Source organism: Cherax quadricarinatus, chromosome 30, assembly GCF_038502225.1.
Source record: "Cherax quadricarinatus isolate ZL_2023a chromosome 30, ASM3850222v1, whole genome shotgun sequence".
NCBI classification, from domain to species: Eukaryota; Metazoa; Arthropoda; class Malacostraca; order Decapoda; family Parastacidae; genus Cherax; species Cherax quadricarinatus.
This window is the reverse complement of record NC_091321.1, coordinates 25,268,272-25,293,271: the sequence shown is the minus strand read 5'-3', so window position 1 is coordinate 25,293,271 and position 25,000 is coordinate 25,268,272. Positions and strand designations below refer to the sequence as shown.

Here is a 25,000-nt window from a genome sequence, read left to right as displayed (position 1 = left end):
TAAACTGAAGCTACAGTGGGCACAGGCTCACTACACATGGACAGGTGAAGATTGAAAAAAGTCTCCTGGCCTGACGAATCATGATTTCTGCTGTGACATATAGATGGTAGGGTCAGAATTTGGTTTAAACCTTTGGGATGTGGTGGAACTAGAGATTTACATCATGAATGTGCAACCGACAAATCTGCAGCAGCTGCTTGATGCTATCTTGTCAACTTGGACCAGGATATCTAAAGAATATTTCTGGCATCTTGTTGAATCCATGCCACAAAGAATTCAGACTGTTCTGGGGGCATAGGGAAGGCCCTACCCAGTACTAGAAGAGTGTACCTATTAAAGTGGCCACTGAGTGTATATGCATAGAAAAATATCTCTTGTTTTATATATAATTGTTTACATTTAATCACAGGTTCTAACCATTGGCCCATAACTTATGACACCTGCCTCCTTTGCCAACCTGGCATAGTCTGTTGCTGAAAACATAAACATGTTAGCCTCTTCATGGAATTTCCCAGTCAAAGGCCTCATCAAGAAAAAAAGTCACAATACAGTGGCTGGAACAATTCATAAATAAACCACATTTAAAGGAAAAGCTTAAGGACTCATAATGATACTTTATTTGACAAGTTTGTCATGAAGCACATCAATTGGAAGAGAGAGAGGAGTCGTAACTATAATATAAATTCTGGAGTAGAAACTTATTGAGCATTACAAAAGTGTGCTGCTATGTATTATACACTGCCTACAGAAATTCAAGTAAATAACTACAAGGAAAAAAGATAAAGAACCTAGGGCTCACAAAAGTCATGCCCAGACCAATTGGTAGCACATGATCATGAAAAGAAATGAATAAAACAGCTCTGCAACTCTTACTAGAAGTTTCTGAACAAAATTACTATTCTGACATTTAATGAATCCAAAGGAGATATGAAAAATTTGGAAAACCCTCTCCAAAACTATAGGATGTAAGATAAAAAATAATCTGTAATAAAGTTGGTAGAATTACTGACAATATGTAAAGTAAAAGGACGCAAGTGTAACTAATGTGACATTTTTATTGTGGCAACGTTTCGCTCTCCTGGCTTGACAAAGCTCCTAAGCTCCTAGAGAGCGAAACTTTGCCACAATAAAAATGTCACATTAGTTGCACTTGTGTCCTTTTACTTTACATAAAAATAATCTGTTGAAAAATGGACTCTCCCTCTCAACTACTGACTCACTGAATAAGTTTAATAACATCCTCTACAAAGGGAACTAATCCTGCAAACAGCCTTCCAGAGGCTCATACTAACATTAGTAGTTATCTGACTAGAAATGACCCTGACTGTTATTACTTGGCTTTTATCACATCCTTAGAATTGTCTCCAATGATAGTCACTTAAAATATGGCTAATAACATTAGTGCAATACTTGCACTTCCCTACCCAAAAAAAAAATCTGCTGTTTTAAAACTTTTTAACATCACAATAAGGAAACCTATGGCTTTGCAAAGCATGTAGAAGTCGGTTACACCTTGGCAGTAATCCTTTGACTACTAATCTCCTTCCATTGTCTTTAATTTTGTTTGTAAAGATTTTCTACCTGTTAAAAATATATGATCTACTGTGTTTTAAATCATTGGTTCCAATGTAAGTCATAAAAATTGTATCCTCTGGTAGGTCTTCTGTTACCTCGGTAAATTAATCGTGTATATCCTTGCTCCTGGGAAATGTATCCTCTTATACTTGTTGCTGTGGGAAAATTTAATTTTTTTTTTCTTGAAACAGTCTCTGACCTAGATAACCTGGGGATTTGGCTGGACCTTTTCAGGGTGTGGTTAAGCTGTCCCATCAAACTTGTTACACAATATCTGGATATGTTCCCATTGTTTATTAGTGTAAATCTGCTTAGTTTCTTCTGCATAAATTTTTCTCTCAATAATTGTGGAATTAATTCATTGGTGGAATCCACCATCTTCCAAACTGACTGAGTAGTGGCTGTTATCCTGAGTTGCTCTTATATATCTGTTACGTTATTTGTAGTGTTGGTAGCGGTAATTCAAAGTCATTTTAAGCAGGGGAGCTTTATAAAGCTTCACTCTGAGTGAAACTGTTAAAATAAATATTCTCCCAGTTGAGTGTCTTTGAATCACCACTCATTGACTCAGGTCATTGTCTACCATCGTTTATAGTGGTCTGTGGAAGTGGAGAAACCTATTTGGAGATGTGAATGAAAGAAGAAAGAGGGGGCTTTATCTAACCATGTTAAAGAGGCCCTCAGTTAGAGGCTGAAATATACAACTCCCTCTTTATTTCTTGTTTTATTTTAGTTTCCAGTTAGGTTTCTCACTTTCTGGTGTTTTATATTTATAGCAGGCAGATTGTGTGAGTGTCACTTTCCTCAGGAGAATGGAGATGCCAGTGGCAGGACTCTGAAGCGAGAGAACCCACACAAGTACCTGCTTTATAAGCCTACCTTCTCTCAGTTGATGGTTTTCCTAGCATCAGGCTTCAAGGAGCTGCCTGCCAATGGTGCCATGTTGTTGTACATCTCTGCTGATGGGGCATTCACCAACTCAAAACACCCTCAGGATCGTTAGTAAATGATAAGTTTGTTCAAACAGTTCTTAGGTATGAAAGCTTAAGTATTACTACCAGTAACTCAGATATGCTGTAAATTAAATTTAAGAACTTCATTGATGGAGCCTTATGTGTACTTTTAAGAGGTTATACTAAAATAAATTTTGTAAAATATTATTTTTTCCTGTCTATATTGATTGATGCTTATGATCCCAAGTCATTATTTTTCATTTTATTGTTATAATTTGTAAGCTAAAGGAATACCCAATAGAAGAGAATATGTAGACTATTTAACTTGGCACAAAACTGCTATGTCTCATAAACTCATGTCTAGTCATGGGGTAGGGTACTGGTGACAAGCTCTTGATTTGAGAAGTTGGAGCTTCCTTACCCTTCCTAGTATTTCCTGCCATTATTAACATGCTGTGTGAGTGTGTGATCCATATGGATTGAGCACTTCCCCTTGAATATAATAATTATATCAAGCATTTCTTTGAACTTAATGCAATGTTAGCCAGTTTCAATATAATCGTGCTGTGTTGCTGCAAATTGTCATTATGATGCTTTCCAAAATAATGAATTGTTGGTAAACACTGTGCCATTGCCTCATTGTTTTTATGTGACTTGGCATGATCAAATAGTCACATCCTTGTCAGGAAGGCTGGGGCTCAGATCCTGATTGAAATTGTGAGACTTTGTCATTTTACATAACTGATTCATTCACATTATGTAAAAAGTATATTTTTTATATAAACAGTATGTTATTGCTTTTCTTAGATTATTCACTTTGTAATTTGGAATCACTTGAGTAGAATAAGATGATATCTTGTCACTTTAATGTATTACACACTTCTGCTCTTAAAATAATAATAATTTATGATTTTTTTTATTTTTGTTTACTTAATTATTTTTTCAACACGGCTGTCTCCCACTGAGGCAGGGTGACCTATAAAAGAAACTTAGTTTTTCTTCTTTTTACATTTAGTAATTTATTATTATTATTAATGTTATTATTATTATTATTGTAAAGTAAAAGGACACAAGTGCAACTAATGTGACATTTTATTGTGGCAACGTTTCGCTCTCCAGGAGCTTTGTCAAGCCGTTACGGCTTGACAAAGCCGTTACGGCTTGACAAAGCCGCTACGGCTTGACAAAGCCGCTACGGCTTGACAAAGCCGCTACGGCTTGACAAAGCCGTTACGACTTGACAAAGCCATAAGGGCTTGACAAAGTAGCGGCTTTTACTTTACATATTGTCGGTAATTCTACCAAAATATATTATTATTATTTTTATAGGGAAATGGTAAACTTTTTTAAAGTCAATTAGCCAGGGAACAATTAGGTGTGACCTAAGTAAGGGAAGGGCAGCTTCCAATTCCTTCCATGAAGAGTCCTAAGCCAGCTTCAAGTCACCTCCATCTTCCTTAATTGTTACACAGCTCTGTTCTCAGCCTGGGTGTGTGATTTCTTGAGGGAGAGTGGGTAAGAGTGCTTTGATGCCACTGAATGGCTCCTCATCCAAGGAATTGCAGGTATCCTCCCATTTTTAGGATAAAACCTGATCACCTCTCATTCCCCAGAGACTGACCTCTATGGGGTCAGTCTCTAGTGTAATGCCAATTGCTCTTTTATAAGTATCCATGTGATGTCACTAGTAAATTGTAACTATGGTGAATTCTCACATAATGCGAAGGTTGCATTCCTAAAATTGATGGTGTGTAATTTTTTATATGTTATGTGAAAATATATGGGGAAAAAATATTTAGGTTCTTGACATCTCTAAAAAAAAAAGTCAAATAAACTTGTATAAATTTCTTATTTTGTTAAAAATAATGAAGTTTTGACAACTTGTAGATGTTGCTATTTTTTACAGTTGACTGTTAACACGTTCAGAAAATGGCTGGTTACTCAAAATCACGTTAATCAAACTGCAAAATATTTGGGGAAAAATATGGATATGTTCTTGGGCCCTCCAAAAAATGGCATAATTTGTCTTATCTTTCAATTCTTAAAAAAAAAAAAAAATATTTACTGTAATTGTAGTTTTATGTCATGAAGGGTACGTAGTGTCTGCAGAAGAAAAAGCCGATGCAATAGAGATCAACATTTTTTGCCATTTTACATCATTTTGCATACAAAATGTTAATAAAGGGGGGAAATGAAACAAAGAATTGAAAACTACTTTATCTTGTAACCTAATGTTGGTCATTCCACTTTTATTTTAAATTTATTTCTTAATTCTTGAAGGTTTACGCTAAGAAATTCTTGAAATAATCACTGTCCATTGTGATCTAATGCCCTCTTCTTTCCAGGGACAATACAGAAGCCTTTTCTTCTATACTAAGCTTGCAGGATCTCATTACAATCAGCTTGATTTAATTTGTGGGCACTGTTATTAAAATACAGTACATGCACTTAAAAGCTGTAAAAAAAATTATTTATACCTTACATTCTGGTTGTTGGGACTTGCTGATGATCTTGAAAGGCATGGAGAGGAATGCTGTGGCACTACTGGGTCATGGTGGATGACTATAGATCTTGTGCCGACAGGTATGGCTGAGGCTTTTGCACTGTCGATGCAGCGTTGTCAGATGATGGAATTAAATATTACCAAGATGTAGGAAAACACTTATGTACAGTTCAGGACTTTTATTAAAGGAAACATTTCACCACAAGAGGTTTCTTCAGTTTTAATATAGGGACACTAAAAAAAAAAATAGTATATATAGTGATGGGAGTCAGGTAGGAAGCTGTAATGAGGGTATTAATAATAGTAGTGGTGGAAGTAGTACAGGGTTTGAGAGGGCCTCTCAGCATGGGCCAGTAGGCCTGCTGCAGTGCTACTCTGTATATAGTACACATGTAGGTATCACATAACAGTGGTCTGCAGAATGAGTAATATGGATATGGTGTAACTGCCTGACCTCTGAGGGATTTTTACTGACGGCAATTAGGGCACCCTGTATACACTTTAGTCTTCGTAAATCTTCCTAAACAACTAACCTGGCTTCATAAAACTTCGTTAAGTGTCCAACATTGTCTGTGTTGGACACAAGGGTTTTTATGGTCATCACACTTGCAGGCATTCTTGTGTTTGCAGATCTTAGGAGATTTTGCTGTTTTCCCTGCTTTTATCTAGTCATATCACATGTGGTATTGTGTATACTCCTGAGCCTAGTGAGTTGCTCTTGTGTTTTTCAAAATGTTTTGAATGATAAAAGATGAGTTGGTGGCTATTCTTCCATCCCTTAAAAACTTGGTGCAAAAAACAAGTGTGACTCTACCACTAGCATGGGAGTACAGTATACGTAATACCAAGTGGGGGGTGGGTAGTGACAAAATATGTAGGGGAAACGGCTAAATCTCAAAAGATTAGGATCCACGAGCACAAACACGCCTACAATGTTGATGACTAAAATGCCTGTGTCAAACACAGACAATGTTGGACACTTAATGAAGTTCAGTGAGGCCAGTTTAGTCATCTGAAAATATTAGTGCAGATGAAAATGTATAGAGGCTGCCATAATTGCTGTCAACAGCACAGTTCCTTGGAAGTCCAAAATGTAGATTACAAAATGTTGATTACAAAACAAGTAATGTCCTGTTAGATATCTGTAATGTGGTACAGGTAGATCATCATTAATCCGGCATCATCAGGACCTGTAATGTGCCGGATTAGTGAGTGCCAGACGACAGAGTGGTTAGGTTAGAATACACTTAAGCCAGTGGCGATATATACGCATTGGTGATTTCACCCACTTTACACCCTATTTTTGGACCATTCCGTTGTTCGTCTACCAAACTCATAGTATTTCTTCTATTCTGTCGATTGAGTACAAGAAACCACCCATTTACTTATTTCAGTTACCCAATAAAGTGGTCAGAAATTGGTAATTAGTCCAGTTTCACACAAATTTCAAGATATACCAATTACAAAATAGGGTCTAGAACAATGCAGATATTTCTGGCACTACAATAACATTTTCTCTGTTTATTAGTCATGTCTCCAGGCCCCTCTTTTATTACATTTGCTTTCCATTTTGAATTATTATTCACACAAAAAATAGAAGATTTACTGTTATGCAGACTACTGCATTATTGTAATGTATAAATGATGTCAACCCATTTGTGACTGCATATTAGACTGGTCAGTTGGACATACATTGGACGGTGACATCATTTGTTTACTCTTGAACATTGGCAAAACTCGAACAGTTCCGCTACTTTGAGCTCAATTTCAAGGTACTTTTCATCGTGAAACCAATGAAAATCATATCTATTTCTGTAATACAGTACACCGTTATATTACACGGTAGTTATGTTCCTGAAAATGCCTTGTTAGGTAAATTGTGTTAGATAAACTGAAGAAGTTGTGGGGAAAAATAGGGTTATGTTCCTGGGAGCCCCCAAAAAAGCCGAACAACTTTTTTTTTTTGACCTCCAGATCTTACAAAAATAAAACAGAATTTGTAATTGTTGTGATGTATTATGTTGTTTTTACTTCTTAAGACTACAAATGCAACAGAAATAATAGCATTTTGTAAACTGTGGGTGCTGGTGTTTGTCGATGATTGTATTGAAAGTGGATAGTTATGCTGTGGCCCTACTGGGCTGAGGTGGATGGTAGAGGTTATGGTACTGAAGTCGATGGTTGTACAGGAGTGTGCATAAATCCTGTAATGAATTTCTGGGCTATTTTACCCTGCAGTTCATTATACAGCTGACTGTAAGGCATCGGCTGCTGTAGACACCATTTCAGAGCACTGCTTCTAGATTTGTCAGGGTCCTCTTCAGTAAACAAGTTTGTCAGTCAGTGAGTCAAGTAAATCAGTAAGTCCAGTCAGTCAGTCAGTAAAGTAAGTAAAGTCAGTCAGTCATTCATCACACAAACTTGTATTTTCCTCATTCCTTTTAATTGTATAAACTGACAGTTCATCATTGCCATAGGCTCTCTTGTCTAATACTATCTCTATATTTTCTTTGTAACTCCAAGACTTAAACGCTTATACCTTCTCTTGCCACTTTCAGCAACACTTGTATGAATACTAAGTGCTATGATTGCTTGCCATATACAAGATATGGCAATTAAAAATCAGAACACAATTCACAAACACAACTAGCTCCAAAGACTAAGTGGAACTGGACAAACATGAATGAATGCTGGGATGGGGGTGGCAGGGGATGGCGGTAGGTCTTCCCCGCTGACACATTGGTCTGACCCACAACAAGGCGGCAGCTTGAGCTGGGGAAATTTTTTCCCCACCCGCAAACGGAGCCGTGTTATGTTAATTGTAGAAAGTGTTGCATAAAATTGTGCTGCATTTTTTTCAATAGTGCAGTAACAAAAATGTGGCAAATAAATCCATGTAATATAACGGTCTACTGTATATCTTCCATTCTATCAATTGAGACAAAAATAAAAGAGTACAGCCATAAAAACCATACTAAAATACACCACAAAGTCAGTTTTACACCAAAAACATTGTCTCTTTTTCTCATGCACTGCATGCTGCAGGATTTTTTTTTTTTTGTAGTGCACACTTGCCACACAGACCTATTCTCTCATATGTAGGCCCAAATGTACTAGTTACAGCATATCTGAGTGAGCTGAGCTCATGGTGACAAAGTGGCTTCAAAGCCACCTTAACTTTTATGGAGAATGTACGGTGTATGTACTTAACACAAAAAGAAATGTTTCTTTTATTCGTTGGGCTAAAAATGAGCAAGTTATAACAATAAATGGAAAAAAAGAAATTGGAATGACTTGTGCAGCAAGTAGCACCATCAAACAGCAGCAGGTTGGTGTGGTGACCCCGAAATTTGAAATTATGCTAGCCGAAATTTGTGCCGGATTACTGATGGAACTGGATTACTGATTGCCGGATTAGTGATGGCCGACCTGTACCTAATAATGGACTCTGTATAAAGGAGCACAGGAGCAGGCCTACTGGCTCATGCTAACAGATCCTTCTCAAACCCTACCCATCTCACCACAGATGTGTTGCTGCTGGCTGCTGCCACCACCACCACTATCCACCTCACAGCTTGCCACCTATCTCCACAATTATACTAGTTTCTTAGTGGTCTCTGTATTAGGACAGAAAAGCAACTTAGTGAAAAGTTTCACTTAATAGAAGTCTCGAACTGTACTTCAGTATCTTTACCCATATTAGACTTGTTGTTGTACCAGAGTACTTGGGTATTCTGTGATCTATCTTTGGGCTATTTATGCCCGGTAATACTTTATACAGTTAATGATACAGCATCCTCAGCTGCTCCTGACCCCACTTCATAACAATACTTCTTGATGCATCAGGGTACTCTTAAATGAAAAAGTCTGCATTTTTACCAATAGCATGGAACTGCTCACATACTCTTGCAGTGTTGACTGTTTAGCCCCAGGTTGTTGTTCCTCATCCACTTTGGTTATTTGCGTCTCTTCATCTTGGAAACTGAGCTCCCCCAACATATTTCCTCTGTAGTTCTTTCTTTTTCATCTAAGTGTTTATGCATATATTTCTGGATGCATATTTTTGAAGCCTTCATCTGGCACTCTCCTTGCCAGATTGACAATTTCCTGGATGTGCGAGTCTTATGAGAGACAACATATGAAATTATTCACCACTAGGCCATAATTTCCCTAGCTTCCAGTTATTAGTGTAGCTTATTCATTGAGGAGTCTCTGCACCACTCTGCATGTGTAATTGTACTTAAATGTCCTAATAACTCCTCATACAAGTGGCTGAACCAAAGATGTCATATTTGGTTGTAAAAAGACAATCTTCACATGTGGGCCCATATCCTGCAAACATGCAGGATGACTGTGGTAATTATCAAGAGTGAGGAGAATCTTAAATGCAAGGTTCTTTCTGTGCAGGTAAAACCTGACTGTAGGAATAAAATAATGCTTAGCAAATCAGTAAACAGGGCCTCACTCGTCCATGCTGTCTGGTTAGACCTCCAAATATCAGGCAAAGTGCTTTTTTCTCTACCTTATAAAAGTATTAGGATTCTGGGGCAATAAAGAAACAAGGACTTGCATTTAAAGTTGCCTGATGCATTACCACACAGTAGCAAGCTGAAACAGTCCTTTGTTGTCTTAAGACAAAGGTGACAACAGCCAGCAGAATGACAGGGTGGGCATTGAGAATCTTCAAAACAAGGGAAATAATGCCAAAGGTAGCATTTCAAATTTCTAGTGGTTCCTCATTGCTCAGTGTTGGCGGCCCCATTTAAAGCAGGAGAAATATCAGAGCTTGAACAAATACAGAGATCATTTATGGCACACATAGAGCCAGTAAAGCAATTAAATTATTGGGAATGCCTTAAAGTCTTGAATATGTACTCACTGGAGAGGAGAGAGAGAGACGTGATAATATGTATACAGTGACACCTTGACTTACGAACTTAATTCGTTCCAGAAGGCTGTTCAAGTGCTGATACTGAACAAATTTTTTCCCATAAGAAATAATGTAAATAAGAATAGTCCGTTTCAGACGCCTAAAAAATACAAAAGCACTTACAAAAATACACTTGCATAATTGTTCGAGTTGGCTGTTCGAAACTTGTGGTACCTCTGTACCTGGAAAGTACTTGAGGTCCTGGTCCCAAATTTGCACGCTGCTGTAACAATGTACTGGAGCAGGAGATATGGGAGGAAGTGCAAAATAAATCCAGTAAAAAGTAGGGGTGCGGTGGGCACAATAAGGGAACACTATGAACATTCATGGCCCCAGATTATTCAACATCTTATTAGAAGATATTAGAAACACTGCTGGAACAAATGTAGAAGTCTTCAAGAGAAAACTGGACAAGTATCTTCACCAGGTGCCAGATCAACTAGGCTCTGATGGATACGTGGGGCAGTGGGCCTCAAGCAGCAACAGCCTTGTTGACCAGGCTAGCACCCGACGAACCTAGCCCATGGCCAGGCTCCAGGAGTAGTAAGACTCTCAAAATTCATCAAAGGTAAAGGTGCCCTCATCTTTTGTTTTCTGATGTAAATTCAGGAAAAGAAAAACATACCATGGGTGGGGCTTGAACTTGCAGTTAGCGAGTGATAAAACTCCAGACTGACGTGTTAGCCACTGAGCCAGTTAACTAACGCATCAGTCTGGAGTTTTAAGACTTGCTAACCCTGAGTTCAAGCCCCACCCGTGGCATGGTTTGTTTGCAATCGTGTCATTATAATTTTGCGAGTCATAAATTCACGAAGATATCTTCCAGTGTAATCCTGTCTAGTCTGCACAGATGCTTGCTCAGAAATAATTTCCACCAGCTATGCAAGGAAATTTCCAGAAGCAGAGTGATCAGATGCATTTTCACCACCAATTATGCATCCAGTTGTGCAGCTTATACTTGTGGATCTAACCAGAACTAAACAAATTCTCATGTTCAAGATCTTCCTGATCACTCGCTGTTTTATAGTATGATAGGGTTTCTCCCAGATGAGGAAATTAAATGGCGCACCTTTCTTAAATAAAGATAGAAATGTTAAAAGCAGGTGGGGATGTAGTTTTGGAGTGGTTGGTGCTTTTGTTTAATAAATGTATGGAAGATGTATGGAAGAGGGTAAGGTACCTAGGGATTGGCAGAGAGCATGCATAATTTCTTTGTATAAAGGCAAAGGGGACAAAAGAGTGCAAAAGTTATAGGGGAATAAGTCTGTAGTAGGTTGGTAGACAGCAACCACCCAGGGAGGTACTACTGTCCTGCCAAGTGAGTGTAAAACAGAAGCCTGATGATGGTAGGATTGCTGGTGTCTTTTGTCTGTCTCATAAACATGCAAGATTTCAGTTACGTTTTGTTACTGCTACTTACACTTAGGTCACACTGCACATACATGTACACATTTATATATACACATTCATCTGAGTTTTCTTTGATTTTATCTTAATAGTTTTTGTTCTTATTGCTTTTCCTTTTATATCCATGGGGAAATGGAATAAGAATCTTTACTCCGTAAGCCATACTTGTTGTAAAAGTCAACTAAAATACCGGGAACAGTTGGCTAGTAACCCCATCTCCTGTATAGCCTACTAAAAAGAAAAAGAAGAAAATCATCAAAGTGGGATGTTTGAATGTGTGGATGTTGTGTGAATGATAAAAAAAAAAGATGATTGTGGATGTTATGAATGAGAAGCTGGATGTCCTGGCTTTAAGTGAAACAAAGCTGAAGGGGGTGGGAGAGTTTCAGTGGGGAGAAATAAATGGGATTAGGTCAGGGGTTTCGAATAGTCAGAGCTAAACGAGGAGTAGCAATAATGTTGAAGGACAAGTTATGGCAAGAAAAGAGGGAATATAAATGTATTAATTCAAGGATTATGTGGAGTAAAATGAGGTTTGGATGTGAAAAGTGGGTTATAGTAAGCATTTATGCACCTGGAGAAGAGAGAAGTGTAGAGGAGATAGAGATTTTGGGAAATGTTGAGTGAGTGCGTGGGGAATTTTGAACCAAGTGTGAGAGTACTTGTGGTTGGGGATTTCAATGTTAAAGTGGGTAAAAATGTTGTGGAGGGAGTAGTAGGTAAATTTGGGGTGCCAGGAGTAAATGAAAATGGGGAGCATTTAATTGAGCTATGTGTAGAAAGAGGTTTGGTAATAAGTAATACATATTTTATGAAAAAAAAAATAAATAAATATACAAGGTATGATATAGCATGTAATGAAAGTAGTTTGTTAGATTATGTATTGGTGGATAAAAGGTTGATGGGTAGGCTTCAGGATGTACATGTTTATAGAGGGGCAACTGATATATCGGATAATTCTTTAATTGTAGCTACAGTTAGAGTAAGAGGTAGATGGGACGAAAGGAAAATGGAAACAACAAGTAAGAGAGAGGTGAAAGTGTATAAACTAAGGGAGGAGGAAGTTAGGGTGATATATAAGCAACTATTGGCAGAAAGGTGGAATAGTGCAAGTATGAGTAGTAGGGGAGTTGAAGAGGGTTGGAATGGTTTTAAAAATGCAGTATTAGAATATGGGGCAGAAGTTTGTGGCTATAGGAGGGTGGGTGCAGGAGGAAAGAGTAGTGATTGGTGGAGTCATTGAAGTAAAGGATGTGATAAAAGAGAAGAAGGTAGCTTATGAGAGGTTATTACAAAGCAGAAGTGTTATAAGAAGAGCAGAGTATATGGAGAGTAGAAGAAAGGTGAAAAGAGTGGTGAGAGTGTGCAAAAGGAGATCAGATGATAGAGTGGGAGAGGCACTGTCAAGAAATTTTAACGAAAATAAGAAAAAAGTTTGGAGTGAGATGAACAAGTTAAGAAAGCCTAGGGAACAAATTGATTTGTCAGTTAAAAACAGAGTAGGGGAGTTAGTAGATGGGGAGCTGGAGGTATTGGATAGATGGCAGGAATATTTTGAGGAACTTCTAAATGTCGACAGAGGGGGCGGTCATTTCGTGCACTGGCCAGGGAAGTATAACATCTTTTAGAAGTGACCAAGAGCAGGATGTGAGAAGTATAGGGAAGGTGCATGAGGCATTACATAGAATGAAAGAGGGTAAAGCAGCAGGAACTGACTGGATCATGACAGAAATGTTAAAAGTAGAGGGGGGGGGGGATATAGTGTTGGAGTGGTTGGTATTTTTGTTTAACAAATGTATGAAAGAGAGGAAGGTACCTAGGGATTGGCAGAGAGCATGTATAGTTCCTTTATATAAAGGGAAGGGTGACAAAAGAGATTGTAAAAATTATAGGGGAATAAATTTACTGAGTATACCAGGAAAAGCGTACGGTAGGGTTATTATTGAAAGAATTAGAGGTAAGACAGAGAGTAGGATTGCGGATGAGCAAGGAGGCTTTAGAGTGGGTAGGGGATGTGTAGATCAAGAGTTTACATTGAAGCATATATGTGAACAGTATTTAGATAGTTATTATTTAGGTAGAGTTATTATTGAAAGAATTAAGAGTAAGACGGAGAATAGGATAGCAGATGAACAAGGAGGCTTTAGGAAAGGTAGGGGGTGTGTGGACCAGGTGTTTACAGTGAAACATATAAGTGAACAGTATTTAGATAAGGCTAAAGAGGTCTTTGTGGCATTTATGGATTTGGAAAAGGCGTGAGGCAGTAGGTAAAATGAAAGGGGGTAAGGCAGCCGGGATTGATGGGATAAAGATAGAAATGTTATGACAGGGTGGATAGTTCCTTTGGGGGGCAGTTATAATTGAAAGAATTAAGATGTGATAGCAGCAGATTTGCTAAAGAGGTCTTTGTGGCATTTATTGTATGACAAGTGCAAGTATACGAGGATAGTGTAGGAGAGTAGGTGGCAAGAGGCGTGGAGTTAAAAGATACTGAAGAGAAGTTGCAGAGATTGGTGGAAAGCAGTGAACGTGAGTTTTTAGGAGTCTGTGGAGACAAACGAGGATAGTGAGGAAGGGTTGTTGAGGTGGAGGCTCAGTGGAAGGAAGGCGGGGTAGGGGTCGGCCTAGGAAGGGTTAGGGGCTTGGAGGTATGTAGGAAAGAGGGAACTGTAGTGTTATTTCCCAGTAAAAGTGGGCCTTAGACAAGGATGTGTGATGTCACCGTGGTTGTTTAATATATTTATAGATGGGGTTGTAAGAGAAGTAAATGCGAGGGTCTTGACAAGAGGCGTGGAGTTAAAAGATAAAGAATCACACACAAAGTGGGAGTTGTCACAGCTGCTCTTTGCTGATGACACTGTGCTCTTGGGAGATTCTGAAGAGAAGTTGCAGAGATTGGTGGATGAATTTGGTAGGGTGTGCAAAAGAAGAAAATTAAAGGTGAATACAGGAAAGAGTAAGGTTATGAGGATAACAAAAAGATTAGGTGATGAAAGATTGAATATCAGATTGGAGGGAGAGAGTATGGAGGAGGTGAATGTATTCAGATATTTGGGAGTGGACGTGTCAGCGGATGGGTCTATGAAAGATGAGGTGAATCATAGAATTGATGAGGGAAAAAGAGTGAGTGGTGCACTTAGGAGTCTGTGGAGACAAAGAACTTTGTCCTTGGAGGCAAAGAGGGGAATGTATGAGAGTATAGTTTTACCAACGCTCTTTTATGGGTGTGAAGCATGGGTGATGAATGTTGCAGCGAGGAGAAGGCTGGAGGCAGTGGAGATGTCATGTCTGAGGGCAATGTGTGGTGTGAATATAATGCAGAGAATTTGTAGTTTGGAAGTTAGGAGGAGGTGCGGGATTACCAAAACTGTTGTCCAGAGGGCTGAGGAAGGGTTGTTGAGGTGGTTCGGACATGTAGAGAGAATGGAGCGAAACAGAATGACTTCAAGAGTGTATCAGTCTGTAGTGGAAGGAAGGCGGGGTAGGGGTCGGCCTAGGAAAGGTTTGAGAGAGGGGGTAAAGGAGGTTTTGTGTGCGAGGGGCTTGGACTTCCAGCAGGTATGCATGAGCATGTTTGATAGGAGTGAATGGAGACAAATGGTTTTTAATACTTGACGTGCTGTTGGAGTGTGAACAAAGTAACATTTATGAAGGGGTTCAAGGAAACCGGCAGGCCGGACTTGAGTCCTGGAGATGGGAAGTACAGTGCCTGCACTCTGAAGGAGGGGTGTTAATGTTGCAGTTTAAAAACTGTAGTGTAAAGCACCCTTCTGGCAAGACAGTGATGGAGTGAATGATGGTGAAAGTTTTTCTTTTTCGGGCCACCCTGCCTTGGTGGGAATCGGCCAGTGTGATAATAAAAAAAAAATTTAGATAAAGGTAGGGAAGTTTTCGTTGCATTTATGGATTTAGTAAAGGCATATGATAGTGGATAGGGGAGCAGTGTGGCAGATGTTGCAAGTATATGGAATGGGTAGTAAGTTACTAAATGCTGTAAAGAGTTTTTATGAGGATAGTGAGGCTCAGGTTAGCATGTGTAGGAGAGAGGGAGATTACTTCCCGGTAAAAGCAGGTCTTAGACATCAATGTGTAATGTCACCATGGTTGTTTAATATATTTGTAGATGGGGTTGTAAAAGAAGTAAATGCTAGGGTGTTGGGGAGAGAGGTGGGATTAAGTTATAGGGAATGAAATGCAAAATGGGAGTTGACAGGTAGTTTTTGCTGATGATACTGTGCTTATGGGTGATTCTCGTGATTCTAAAGAAAAGTTGCAAAGGTTAGTGGATGAGTTTGGGAGGGTGTGTAAAGGTAGAAAGTTGAAAGGGAACATAGATAAGAGTAAGGTGATGAGGGTATCAAATGATTTAGATAAAGAAAAATTGGATATCACATTAGAGACAAGGAGTATGGAAGAAGTGAATGTTTTCAGATATTTGGGAGTTGTGTCAGCAGATGGGTTTATGAAGGATGAGGTTAACCATAGAATTGATTAGGGAAAAAAGGCAAGTGGTGCATTGAGGTATATGTGGAGACAAAAAACTTTATCAGTGGAGGCAAAGAAGGGAATGTATGAAAGTATAGTGGTACCAACTGTTATATGGGTGTGAAGCTTGGGTTGTAAATGCTGCAGCGAGGAGGCGGTTGGAGGCAGTGGAGTTAAAATATAAGTCAGAGTGCTGAAGAGGGGTTCTTGAGGTGGTTTGGTCATTTAGAGAGACTGGATCAAAGTAGAATGACATGGAGAGCATATAAATCTGTAAGGGAAGGAAGGTGGGGTAGGGGTTGTCCTCAAAATGGTTGGAAGGAGGGGGTAAAGGAGGTTTCATGGGCTAGGGGCTTGGACTTCCAGCAAGCATGCATGAGCGTGTTGGATGGAAGTGAATGGAGACGAATGGTTTTTGAGACCTGACGAGCTGTTGGAGTGTGAGAAGGGTAATGTTTGGTGAAGGGATTCAGGAAAACTGGTTATTTTTATATATCCAGAGTTGAGTTCTGGAAATGGGAAGTACAATGCCTGCATTTTAAAGGAGGGGTTTGGGATATTGGCAGTTTGGAGCGATGTGTAACAGGACGGTATACGTGTATATATAATTGGGGCCCCGATATTATATTCTGTAGGGAGTTTATTACATTATTTCGGGTCACTTTTTATATTTTATCTTTATATATGCTTCTAAACTGTTGTAGCTGGGCATCTCTGCAAAAACAGTGATTATGTATGAGTGAGGTGAAAGTGTTGAATGATGAAAGTATTTTTCATTTTGGGAATTTTCTTTCTTTTTGGGTCATCCTGTCAAGGTGGGAGACGGCCGAATTGTTGAAAAAAAAATGTTGAGTATACATGGTAAAGTGTATAGTAGGATTGTTATTGAAGGAATTAAGACTAAGACAGAGAGTAGGATAGCAGATGAACAAGGAGGCTTTAGGAAAGGTAGGGGGTGTGTAGACCAAGTGTTTCCAGTGAAACATATAGGTGAAGAGTATTTAGATAAGGGTAAAGAGGTTTTTGTGGCATTTATGGATTTGGAAAAGGCATATGACAAGGTGGATAGGGGAGCAGTGTGGCAGATGTTGCAAATGTATGGAATAGGAGGTACGTTATTGAAAGCAGTGAAGAGTTTTTATGAGGATAGTTAGGCTCACATTAGAGTATGTAGGAGAGAGGGAGGTTATTTCCCAGTAAAAGTAGGCCTTAGACAAGGATGTGTGATGTCACCATGGTTGTTCAATATATTTATAGATGGGACTGTAAGAGAAGTGAATGCTTGGGTGTTGGCAAGAGGTGTAGGTTACTCATTGCACAAGTGCTTATCTCTTCATTGTTTTTAATTGCAAGAAGTGTTTCTTCATTGAGATCAAAGGCTCAGAGCATCTCCATCACATATGCCCCATTTAAGCTTATCTTTAAACTAATTTTTTTCAAAATGCCTTTTTTTTGGCACCTCCAGTATCACTCTTATTCCTCTTCGATACTATGGTTACTATCCAAAGACGAAATGGTTTGAAGATTGACGTAACACAAGAGCGACTTAGAAAATGCATATACATGAACTGGTGGTACAGGAAGTTTGTTTACATCAAGAGTGAGAGTAGGCCTCCTCCATAAAAACAGTGAGTGCATCCATGGGCTAGCTTGCCTAGCATGCCAAATTTTTCCCTAAATTTATGGTATATTTGTTGAAGATTACGGCATACTGCTTGAAGTTACGTCACAAAATTTTTAATCCTGTTAAGCAGAAATGTGTTGATTGATCATGTGTTAACTGATGGTCTGCTATGTTTCAGTTGTTTGAGAGAGATGTTCAGATTTATTATTTTCTTCTTTCTTTCAACATACCAGCCGTATCCCACCGAGGCGGGGTGGCCCAAAAGAAAAAACTAAAGTTTCTCTTTTTAAATTTAGTAATATATACAGGAGAAGGGGTTACTAGCCCCTTGCTCCCGGCATTTTAGTCGCCTCTTACAACACGCATGGCTTACGGAGGAAGAATTCTGTTCCACTTCCCCATGGAGGTAAGAGGAAATAAACAAGAACAAGAACTAGAAAGAAAATAGAAGAAAACCCAGAGGGGTGTGTGTGTATATATATATGCTTGTACATGTATGTGTAGTGTGACCTAAATGCAAGTAGAAGTAGCAAGACATACCTGAAATCTTGCATGTTTATGAGACAGACAAAAGACACCAGCAATCCTACCTTCATGTAAAACAATTACAGGCTTTCGTTGTACACTCACTTGGCAGGACGGTAGTACCTCCCTGGGTGGTTGCTGTTTACCAACCTACTACCTATTTATTATTTTATAGTATATTAATATTTTTTCTCTGTTGTTGGACCAAGTACAGTGGAACCTCGGTTTTCGTATGCCCTAGTTTGTATGTAAAACTGTAGTTATTCTCCATAAAATGTATTTTTTGTTAATATTTCTCATAAGAAATAATGTAAATCTAATTAATCCATTCCAGACACCCAAAAATATTACCAAAAAATACATTTTATAGAGAATAACTATAGTTTTACATACAAGCTAAGGCATACAAAAACCGAGGTTCCATTGTATAATAGTATGTAAAGTAAAAGGACACAAGTGCAACTAATGTGACATTTATTGTGGCAACGTTTCACTCTCCAGGAGCTTTATCAAGCCATTACAAACAATACATGGACACAGAGGGTATATAAAGGCTCAGAGTGAGGTGTAATACTAGTGAGGTACCATTTCGATGTTCACTAGTGGTAGTAGTAGTGACAAAAGTAATACAATATGGTAGAGCAGTTAATTCGTACATGAGTAAAAGGATATAAAAGCTATTACTTGGGTAACATAAAAATAGGTTGGACAAATATAGACTGGAATGAGGCAGCTTGTTTCAGTGTTCACTCTCTGTGCTTTGTGTAGTATAACAGGAGAGACTATGTGATGGCAGGGTTTACTGTTTTCAGGAGGATTCTTGCTAAGACTTCGGAGATGGTGAAGCTGCCGTTGTTTTGTTTAATTGTATTCGAAACAGCGATCAGTGCTGATTCGAGGCACTTGCGTCTGCGGAAATTAGTTTCTTTGATCACTAATTGGGCGTCTCTGAATTTCATGAGATGACTGGTGGAATTTCGGTGTTGTACACAGGCGTTGTTCAAGTTACCGTTCCTACATGCGTAAATGTGTTCATTGAGGCGGGTGTCGAGGTTTCTGGCTGTTTCACCTGCGTAAATCTTGTCACAGCCTCCACATGGTATAGTGTAAACTCCTGCATTGACTGGTTCGTGGTGCTTGGATTTTGTCCTGGTTATATCCTTTATTGAAGTGCTAGAAGCGATGGAGACTCTGGTGTTAGCTTGTGAAAGTACTTTTGAGACGTTCAGTGCAACCTGACTGTTGGGAAGAATTATAACTTTGCTGGGAGTGGTGTTGATGCGTGGAGAACTTATGATCTGAAGAGCTCTTTTCTTGCAGTCTTTGATGAAAAAAGAAGGAAAATGTAACTCTGTGAATGTTTGGTGAATGTATGTACACTCCTCGTCAAGAAACTCAGGACTACAAATTCGGTATGCTCTTAGGAAAAACCCGATGATGATGCCTCTTTTGGTCTTGGTATCTTGACTGGAATAGAAGTGTGTGAGATCATTTTTATTGGTGGGTTTCCGATAAACTTGAAATCTTAGGTTGTTGTCTACTTTGTGAATGAGGACGTCGAGGAAAGGTAGCTTGCCATTGGACTCTTCTTCTAGTGTAAACTGGATCGCCGGTTCAACTGCGTTGAGCCTTGCCTGAAGATCCCGTACATCAAAACGTTTTGGAGTTATTACGAGGACATCGTCCACGTAATGTAACCAAGTGACGCTTGAAGGGATGATGTTGGCGAAGTGTTCGGACTCTAGGTGTTCCATGTATAAGTTGGCTAGGACAGCACTTATGGGGGACCCCATTCCCATGCCGTAGGTTTGTTTGTAGAGCTTGTTATTGAAAGAAAAACAGTTGAAATTAACACAGAGTTCAATTAAGTCAACAAAATCTCCGGGAGGTAGAGGAAGATTAAGGTCCTGATTGACTTTACGTCGTAGAACCTCGATGGCTTTTTTTGGTAGGTACTTTTGTGAAGAGGGAAGTCACATTCATACTGCTTAGTTTCTTGTTACGGATGGAGAGGTTACGGATGCGGTTGAGAAGGTCACCTGAGTGTTTAAGATGAGCGGGGCTGATGGTCCCCAGAAGGCAGGAAAGATGTTTGGCAAGAACTCCGGCTAGTTTGTGTGGAGCACTGCCTATTCCTGACGTGATTGGTCTGAGTGGAATATTGTGTTTATGGGTCTTGGGTAAACCATACATGTGTGCTGGTTTAGGGTTGCTTGGTAACAAGTACAGAAGTTTCTTCCCTTCTCTAGTGCGTTTGAGTATTTGTCTGGTTTTGTATAGAAAATCTTTGGTGAGCGTCTCCAACTGTTTAGTGCTGATGGGTTCGTATGTAGATTGATCATTCAAAAGGTTCATCATTTTAGTGTTGTAGTCACTGGTGTTGAGGATGACGACTCCACCTCCTTTGTCGGCGGTGGTGACGATAATGTTGGGGTCGTTGGCGAGGTTCTTAAGGGCAGTGATGTATCGTCTAGGAAGATTAGAAGAAGGAGGTTCACATAAAGCTGCAGTGAGAAGGCCCTGTATATTACCCTTCTGGAAGTTGCTGTCACTGTGTCTATGGTTCCTGGTAACTAGATTGAGTTGATAGTTAGGTTTGCGTATGTTGGTGGTAAATTTGAGTCCCAGACTCAGTGCTTGTTTTTCGTAGTCGGTTAAGGTGCGTGACAATAAGTTGTTTATCAGGGATTCACGTCCCATTTCCTTCCATCGACTGTTAGAGCAGACGTACTGAAGTTTGCGATTGAGTTTGATCTTCTGTTGGAGGTTAGATGTGGTGACTGTGCTGAGAATATGCTCAGCAGTGTGTTGGTCAATCTGAAGATTGGCCCTCATATTCCTTGCAGTTTCAAAGGTTTTCTTAGCGATGTTAGAAAGTTCTTCGGCACATTCCGGAGATTTTGTTGACTTAATTGAACTCTGTGTTAATTTCAACTGTTTTTCTTTCAATAACAAGCTCTACAAACAAACCTACGGCATGGGAATGGGGTCCCCCATAAGTGCTGTCCTAGCCAACTTATACATGGAACACCTAGAGTCCGAACACTTCGCCAACATCATCCCTTCAAGCGTCACTTGGTTACATTACGTGGACGATGTCCTCGTAATAACTCCAAAACGTTTTGATGTACGGGATCTTCAGGCAAGGCTCAACGCAGTTGAACCGGCGATCCAGTTTACACTAGAAGAAGAGTCCAATGGCAAGCTACCTTTCCTCGACGTCCTCATTCACAAAGTAGACAACAACCTAAGATTTCAAGTTTATCGGAAACCCACCAATAAAAATGATCTCACACACTTCTATTCCAGTCAAGATACCAAGACCAAAAGAGGCATCATCATCGGGTTTTTCCTAAGAGCATACCGAATTTGTAGTCCTGAGTTTCTTGACGAGGAGTGTACATACATTCACCAAACATTCACAGAGTTACATTTTCCTTCTTTTTTCATCAAAGACTGCAAGAAAAGAGCTCTTCAGATCATAAGTTCTCCACGCATCAACACCACTCCCAGCTAAGTTATAATTCTTCCCAACAGTCAGGTTGCACTGAACGTCTCAAAAGTACTTTCACAAGCTAACACCAGAGTCTCCATCGCTTCTAGCACTTCAATAAAGGATATAACCAGGACAAAATCCAAGCACCACGAACCAGTCAATGCAGGAGTTTACACTATACCATGTGGAGGCTGTGACAAGATTTACGTAGGTGAAACAGCCAGAAACCTCGACACCCGCCTCAATGAACACATTTACGCATGTAGGAACGGTAACTTGAACAACGCCTGTGTACAACACCGAAATTCCACCAGTCATCTCATGAAATTCAGAGACGCCCAATTAGTGATCAAAGAAACTAATTTCCGCAGACGCAAGTGCCTCGAATCAGCACTGATCGCTGTTTCGAATACAATTAAACAAAACAACGGCAGCTTCACCATCTCTGAAGTCTTAGCAAGAATCCTCCTGAAAACAGTAAACCCTGCCATCACATAGTCTCTCCTGTTATACTACACAAAGCACAGAGAGTGAACACTGAAACAAGCTGCCTCATTCCAGTCTATATTTGTCCAACCTATTTTTATGTTACCCAAGTAATAGCTTTTATATCCTTTTACTCATGTACGAATTAATTGCTCTACCATATTGTATTACTTTTGTCACTACCACTACTACTACCACTAGTGAACATCGAAATGGTACCTCACTAGTATTACACCTCACTCTGAGCCTTTATATACCCTCTGTGTCCATGTATTGTTTGTAATGGCTTGATAAAGATCCTGGAGAGCGAAATGTTGCCACAATAAATGTCACATTAGTTGCACTTGTGTCCTTTTACTTTACATATTGTCGGTAATTCTACCAACTTTATTACAATGTATAATAAATAACAATACCGAGTCTCATTAAATGTCGTATATTACGGTAATATACACATTTTCATTAATCCATCCATGATATTTTTTTCAAAATTATATAATAAACACGATACATAACATAAAAAGATGATAAATACACCCCACAATAGAATAAATAAACATAAATATAAGATGTGGGAGCCACATAACTTGTACAAGTGACGCCAAGAATAACATTTTCTCTAATCTAACATAAGAGTAAATGTGTTACTGGGGGTAACTGTAGAAAATTATTCCTTTCGTATGTATGTAAGTAAGTTTATTCAGGTATACACAAATACAGTTACATAGATTATCATACATAACAACATACGTGTAGAGAACCTAGGATAACCCAAAAAAGTCAGTGTGACTTATTTCCATTGCCTTCACTCAGAGCTTCATTTCTTCTCAAAATGATGTTACATGAGAATGGGAGTGTTCTTCTTTATTAATTCTACCGTATCAATGTAGAGACAACCTGTACACAATGTAACTTGTACACAAACCAGACGTGTACACTTCGTTTGTTTACAAAACTTACCTTCCCCTGGTTTGTTTACATAACTGCGCCTGCCCCCTCTCATGTATTCATTCTTTCTCTCTCTCATTTATTCGTTTTATCTCATTTACTTACTCCTGACCCTACATTAAGACTACAAATATTTTAAGGTAAGTAATGAGTGAACTGTATATACATTTTATCGCTCTGGGATGCTTAAATATCATAGAATAGTATGTGTGGGTGGGGTGGCCTGGTGAGGCTATTACAATACATACCACACTTGATTTCTTACAATAAATACTACTTGTCTCACCCTAGATTAAGACTATAAATATTTTAAGGTAAGTAATGAGTGCACTATGTGTGTATTGTACCTTTTTATTGTTTTTTGATGCCTGGTTCTATTGCTAACTTAATATATGTTAGTGTAAACTTGTTATCTAGTGTTTGTATGCATTTATAAGTGGAAAAAAAGGGTGTTCCACTTTACGGCGATTTCCGCTTTACGGCGGTAGCCTGGAACCTAACCCGCCGTATAAGTGGGGCCTTCCTGTATATGAAAATACTCCCAGTGATGTGTTCCATCACAATAGAGGGGGGGGGGGGAAACCCTACCCCATGATGCTTTTAACAAGATGACCCTGTATCCTGCCCAGGCTCTGGGAGCTATGTTGCTGGACCCTTCAAGGGAGGTACATTGATACTGGTGAGGGACTCTTTAATTCAAGGATTTGGAGGTGCCCTCCCTTTCCTTAGACCAATCCTAATTTCATCCCATTCCCCAGGCACTGCATGAACCCTTTGGGTTTAGAGCTTCCCCATGAATTTGGTAACAATTATATATATTGCTAGAGGTTCTAAAAACTTAGGATTTATGAATAATGCAAAAATGTTTCAGAGAGTACTCATCTTTAAATACTGTGCTAATCTGATTAATATTGATATGAGAAAGAAGAGCATAAAGAAGAGATTTGAGTAAAGGAAATCAGTGAGCATAAAAAAATCTTAGTTATTTTTTAATTTAGAGGTTGTAGACCAAGTCCCCACAAAAAGGGCACTGCTGAAGGTTGATCGTATTTGTATATTGCCTGTCCGTATAAATGTTGGATAGTTGAGTTCCATGAATTAGAAAGCCAATATATTTTGGGGGTTTAACTTAGAGTTCAATTGATTGATCATGTACTATTAGTATCACCATTATGCTGCTACATTCTTTTTCTGCTTCAGTTAATTGTATTTGTATCTCCATTGCTTCTTTTTCCTCAACATCTTTAGTAAATAATACTGCTACTTTTAATTGTCACTACAAGGTATATACTGTACTGTATAGTAGTAATGTTTTTGGGTGTTGTTAATAATGGGTATGTATTTTCCTTGCTTGTTTAACTCTTCCATTACTAACATCTGCTAAATGCTGCAGCTGGCTACGATTATGGAGGCGTGGTAACGAATAGTAAGAGAGATCCCGAGCACACTAACAAACGTGCGCTGCAACTCAAGGATATGCATTGCTTCTACCCTGGCGATCTCTATGCCTTTACTCGCAAGCCTCTCTTCATTGTGGTCGACTCGGATAACTCGCCAGTATTTGCAAACATGCCTCACTATTTTGGCCAGCCTCTAGTTGTACTTATGTCTGCACAGGACATTCCGCCACAGTTCCATGGTGAGCACGATGCATCTCTACATTGATTTTTGAGCTGCTTCCTGACTAGTGTGTGGAAAAGGACACTAGTGTGCAGTTCACTACATTTATTAAGGGAAATGTTTTGCCACTTGTAACAATACATTTCCTTTAGTAAGTGTTCTGATCTGTACACAAGTGTCCTGTTCCACAGTTTGTCTATCACCATACAATTTACAACTCTTCCTGACTAGTATAAGATAATAATTATAATTATTCTCTTACAGTAAACCCTGACATAGCAGACTAATAGGGAAGAAGATAGTTGTAATGGGTAGAGATGATGTAGTAACAACAAAAATAACTGAAAATTCTGTAACTGGAAGATTTAGCCCATTGCTTTGAATCTGTTAACCCAGTAGAGTTTGTCCTGTATTCCCAATGCCTGTTAAAGTGAGGGGTTACTGCAGT

At 39.1% G+C, this 25,000-nt stretch overlaps 1 protein-coding gene across 4 annotated transcripts in view; it reads left to right on the top strand.

Annotated features, from left to right (window-relative positions):
* The window catches only part of LOC128692720 (protein SCAI), a 154,944-nt gene that overhangs the window by 86,655 nt on the left and 43,289 nt on the right, over window positions 1–25,000 (top strand). For 3 of the 4 annotated variants that reach the window (XM_070090028.1, XM_070090024.1, XM_070090027.1), the window contains exons 8-9: window positions 2,384–2,573; window positions 24,326–24,571. In XM_070090028.1, the coding sequence (XP_069946129.1) occupies window positions 2,384–2,573; window positions 24,326–24,571 (436 nt within the window). The remainder of the gene's footprint in view (window positions 1–2,383; window positions 2,574–24,325; window positions 24,572–25,000) is intronic. The other variant, XM_070090025.1, reaches the window with a different exon arrangement.